At 46.8% G+C, this 5,483-nt stretch overlaps 1 protein-coding gene across 1 annotated transcript; it reads right to left on the bottom strand.

The window, feature by feature from the left end:
* Positions 1 to 2,224: 2,224 nt before the first annotated feature.
* On the bottom strand, positions 2,225 to 4,620 carry SEC61G (Sec61 translocon gamma subunit). Its single transcript, XM_006764864.2, has 3 exons — positions 4,254 to 4,620; positions 2,993 to 3,095; positions 2,225 to 2,409 (listed from the first exon to the last, which is right to left on the bottom strand). Exons 1-3 carry the CDS (start codon positions 4,345 to 4,347, stop codon positions 2,400 to 2,402), a joined length of 207 nt encoding a protein of 68 aa, XP_006764927.1. The 5' UTR covers positions 4,348 to 4,620; the 3' UTR covers positions 2,225 to 2,399.
* Between the last annotated feature and the right edge of the window lie 863 nt (positions 4,621 to 5,483).

The following is a 5,483-nucleotide window of genomic DNA, read 5'->3' as shown; positions in this document are numbered from 1 at the left end:
ATTAAATTTATTCCCCAGTAGGGGGCGTGCAGGAGGCAGCCGGTCAATGATTCTCTCTCATCACTGATGTAACTCTTTCTCCCTCTCCCTTCATTTCTGAAATCAATAAAATATATTTTTAAAAAATAATAATAATAAAGTCTCCTGGCCGATGTGGCTGTTGATTGAGCATCGTCCCCTGCACCAAGAAGTCACCGGTTCCACTCCCAGTCAGGCTCATGCCCAGGTTGCGGGCTCCATCCCCAGTAGGGGGCATGCAGGAGGCAGCTGATGGATGTTTCTCTCTCCCCTGTCCCTTTCTCTCTAAAATAAATTTTAAAAAATATTTTAAAAAAAAATAATCAAATCTTTTTTAAAAAAACCACTTCAGGTTTCAGAATTTGACCTAGTCCTTAAGTTTTTATATAGCCTTTTCATTAATTCCACTTCCTCAGTAAACTATGATTGTTTCTTAATTTCCTCTTTGGCCCAAGAGCTGCTTGGGAATTTTTTGTTTCTTTTGCATCAGAAATAAGAATCCATGAATCAGTCACCTCTCCTTCTAACAGCTCTTCTTTCCCACCTTCTGAACCATGAAAGAAAAGCCGTCACCCAGTCCGCTTATCCATCCTCAGAAGCAGGAAAACCCTCCCTCTGCGAGCCTCACACCACTTCTTCCTTCCCACTGAGATGCTGCTGAAACGCCCGGGCGGACAGTAGGGCCAATGCCGCATAGGAGGTATTTTATGACCCGCACCCCCTCCGTGATGGCAGCTTCACGCTGCTTTGCCCGCCTCACAGTCCGTCAATTCACCTCGCGAAGGGAACAGACACTTCAGGACACTGATTCACACCCAGTTTATCAAATTCAAACTAATCCACTCAGGCATCAGGAGTGGGCCTCAGAGCCAAAGATACTTTCACATTTCTCTATTGTGTCCCACTTCGCCTTGTTAAATTCAGCAAAATGCGTTGAGGAAACGGGCAGAAACAGTGAATGCATTTTAACCCGTCCCAGCTGCGGACTTGAGCTGATACATGTGCACCCCTCTTTGGACAGTGAGCTGCAAGTTCAAGTTTGAAGTGGTCTCTGGGATTCATGGGATTCCGAAGTGTTTCTAGAACTTGCATCTTTTTTATAGGGTGTGGGCCCAAAATAATTGCAGGCACACATTATGTGTAACTGTGTGCTACCGGGTTTCTTTGCAATATTCAAAAAAATGGCAAGGTCGTGTTTTCAGCTTTTAATAGATGCTTGCTGGTGGGGGCATAGCTGGAGAACTCTGGGACACCTGGTGTGGCGATGCCATTTGAAACTCCAGGACAAAACCTTGGAGACGTGAAGGGATGGAAGTGCTGAAGGAATCACCGAATCCCAGAACTGCTGGAAACGTAAGCGCCTCCAAACGGTGCGGGACAGAGAGAAAGAATCTAGCCCAGCCGTGGGCGGTGGGGGCTTAGGCCTGGTTACTCAGAAAGCTGTGAAGAAAACCAGCCGCCCTCACCTGAGAAGACTGTTTTGGCTCGTTTTATACTTTTGATATGTCACTGGCATTAGGGGTTTTTTCTGAAAATTTTTCTGAAAATGACATGTTAAATAAAAGCCAATTCTATAAAAATCTATTGCTTTGTCTAAGGAACTTGGAGCCGTTCCTCTAAATTCTGAGTCTATAACTGGGCGCTCAGGTCCTAGGTTACACAGATCAGCGGTTGCGGACCACTGGTGGTCCATGAGGTCCGAAAGGTTGGCGACCGCTGACATTGATAGCAAAGGCCAACTGAACCTAAGAGTGCATCCCCTCCTGCAGAGAAACAGCTGCCCGAGTCAGGATACTCGACCTGTGGCCTCAAACGCAAACATCCGTGTGTGACTGGTGCTGGGAAACCCCTTTCTCCAACTCGTGGTGCGCGGTGTGAGGAAGGGGCGTGAACAGAGGGCCTGCACAGGGGACGGGAGTCTGACTGACCTGTCTGAGAGTGTGGCTCTTCCTCACCAACCCCGTCTAAATGCTAGTTACTACCACTCAAAAGAGCCTTCTGGGAGGAAATGTGGGAAACCAGAAGATGAATTCTAAAATAGCCAGGAAGAAGAACTAAAGGAAAATCTATTTTTAATGTCTGAGTCCAGCTATTTTACTTTAAAACTTCAATTCCTGGGGGAGGAAGGACTGCCTGGCATCTTATACCCCTTACAACTGATAGCAGACTTCAGATTCTTAACACATTTCAACAATTTGTAAATATCTGTGATAGAAAACAGACAAGTTTATTTATATTGAAATTACTTTAATTTAGAAACGAAAACATCTTGGGAAAAAAAAGAAAGAACACAAAACATGCCGACAATTCTTTTTACTCCATGAGCTTCTCAAATCGCACTGTCCACCGATCCCCACGATGAACCCCTCGTCCACAGGCCTTCAGCCACCACTGCGAGAGAGAAAAAGGGTCAGCTCTGTGTGTTCTCAGCTTTTAACAACAATAACGACCTGAAAGGCAGCATGCTGTGATGTGATGGCACCAAAACCAGTTCACTGAGAGCCACACACATCTACAGGGCCCAAGACCGCATAACAGAGAAGAAACTGAGCTCTAAAGTCTTGGACTGAAGACGTCCTGAGAGATAAAGTGGCTGCCGGGACAGACGGATCTCACAGACTCAGAGTCCTCACTTGGGAAATGTCTTTCTGAACAAGACAGAAAGCATGAGCTGCCTATCGGGGTGGCCGCGGAGAAGTGTCCAGTTTGATGGATAACACGCTGGCTGCAAATAGAGCTCAGACTACCATGGTTCTCAACCACGCAGCTTCCCAGGCACCCACACCCCTGGCTTAATCGTCTGAAAACAAAGCCACTTCCCACTATCAGGTGCCTAATAAATACCAGCAGATCCCAGCAGCGTTAAAAAGTCAAGAGACATATCTGCGCATTGATGAAATAGCAAACTGTCAACTCAAATGGTTTCAATTTTCATTCTATTCTAGATATTGTCGATTTCAAAAAGTTTACTTACACAATGATGTTATTAATAGGGATATGGATCAATTTCACAAAAAAGCCAATGAAACCCATTATAGCAAATCCGATTGCTGTCGCCATGGCAATCTTCTGGAATTCTGGATTAAAAACACAAAATTCATCATTTTCACAGTATCACTGCAAGTATGGGGAGGGGAAACTAGCAGTAACATAAACTTACTGGTGAACATTTCTCCTGATAATAAATATATAATTTTAAATAAAGTATGACACTATTTCTTAACAGTAAGTAAACTGACAATGTTTTAAGTAAGAAATAAAGGCTATGCCACTAGTGAATCCATCAACAAGCAGTGAAATATTTTATCTTCTCAGCAAATGACCAGGATGCCAGAAAGAAATAAAATGTGGATAGAAGAAATAGAGTATTTGCCTTTAAAAACTTCTAACATTGCTAAAAATAGATTATAAAAGCACAAAACATGACTTTTCATAAAATATAGGCCCACTGGATTTAATACACAAGGATGAAAATCAGATTGGGTTGAGCACAATTTTCTGTAAAGGTTTCAGACCCCAGTACTGTTTCCATTTCACGTTATTTCCTCGGGGAAGCTGTCCAGATTCTTCTACTTCTTTTCCATACCCTTCCGACAGCAGTAATTAGAAACTGAACTGCATTTGTTTGCTTAGGACTACCTTCCCTGAAAAGGTCTATGCTCCCTAAGAGCAAGGACTGTTCTCTATTATACAGTGTTGTCTAGTTTACTATACATATCACATAATATATTACATGCTCTATTGTAATCCAGCGCCTAGCACGGGCAGCAGTCGAGAAATGAATACAAGTAGACAAACTCTGGTGCACCTTTTAGCACATGAACCATAATAAATAAGAAATTAAACTTCCTAGGTTGGTAACTCTGTTGTTGGTTCCCGTTAGGGTTCTGTTTGGGGAAAGGAGGGGGCAGTACTGAGCATGAGGACTCCCAGGAGACTGTCTAGAGTGAAAATATAGAAGACACTAAAAACTCTGAAGTCATTAAATATGATTAAGGCAAACATAACATGAAAATAAGGCTATAATAAATACTCTTACACCATTTGAAAATACATAAACAGAATCATGTATAAAGTGTACAAAATATAGGAAGTGACTGTTAAAATATAAAGCAAAATAAATAAAAATGTGGGTTAAAAGACAGTACCTCAGTGGCTATTGAGGACAAGAGTAAGCAAGTAAAAGGCTTAGAAAATGCAGGGATTGACCTTTTCCTCTCACTTTCGAGCTTTACCTTTTCTGTCGGGTTTGGTGCATCTCTTGACCAGCCGGATGGAATCCTTCACAAACTGCCGACTTGGCTCCACGAACTGCATGACCTGGTCCATGGTGCTTGTTTAGACTAACGGGAGAAGAGACAGTCACGCATGGTGGTCACGCGGCCAGGCCTTGTGATACCAACGTGCAAAGGAGGCCGCCAGAAAGGCATGCCTGACGGGTCAGTCCCATCTCACAGAATAAACACAAGGAAAGAGAGAAGAGAGGAGAGGCTGGAGCCTAAACTGACGCTGTTTTTGTAAATCCCAGCAAAGCATCGGGGCCTCGGCTTGGCCCGTGACTGATTATCGTCACTGACAAAGGATGCGCAGGGCCATCGCCATCACGTCCTCACGCACGCACTCCGCGGGCCGCCGCTGTCCCTATAAGGAGCCAACGGGGTTGGGAAACAGGTGCTTCCTATTTCATTGTGAACCCCCCGAAGCCCGTCTCCCGCAGTAACCGCCAGCGATGGCTCTGCAGGAGCCAGACCAAGGCCGACGTGGACTGCACTGACCGCTCCGAGCCTGGCACCCAACACGCCTGCGTGGGAGAGACCTGCCCAAGTGCCAGCACCAGGGGACCAGGAGGCTGTGAGCCAGCCCTGGGTGTGGACACGGCTCGGGGGAAACGGGGCGCGATCCTCACGTCTAACCTCAGCTCTGCGAGCGAGACCAGCCCACCCCCTGCGCTCCCCTCCCCTCCAGGCGTCGGTGAGCGACGGACAGACCCCCATACACTTCCGAGCCCACAGGGAGAGGCACTGTCGGGCCAGGCGGCCGTTCACACCGGCTATGACCGCTTCCTCGCTGGGGGTGGGCAGGCAGGCAACAGACTCCAAACGTTTAAAACAGACAGGTAACTAGGGGTTCTCACACGCCTCTGGGCCGAGAATGTTGGGTCCCTCCCAACTGGTGGCAACGCCTGTTTTCTCAGTATTTCACTCAGTGTTTCAAACCCAGGGGCTGAAACTTTACAGCTGCTGCCACGCAAGGACCCTTTCCTGGGGGTGAGGGGTGGGGTGGGGGCTGCAGGAACCCTCTGTGACCTGTTCATTAGACTGACAACCCCCCACATCACCGGCGCCTGTCAGGGCCGCCTAAATACGGCTCTCCCGAGGGCAGGCACATCCCAGGGGACCCACATCCGAGGGGGCTCACATCCGAGGGGGGACCTACATCCCAGGGGACTCACATCCGAGGGGACG

This window comes from Myotis davidii, unplaced genomic scaffold (genome assembly GCF_000327345.1).
Source record: "Myotis davidii unplaced genomic scaffold, ASM32734v1 scaffold781, whole genome shotgun sequence".
Classification (NCBI taxonomy): domain Eukaryota; kingdom Metazoa; phylum Chordata; class Mammalia; order Chiroptera; family Vespertilionidae; genus Myotis; species Myotis davidii.
This window is presented reverse-complemented; position numbering and strand designations above follow the sequence as displayed.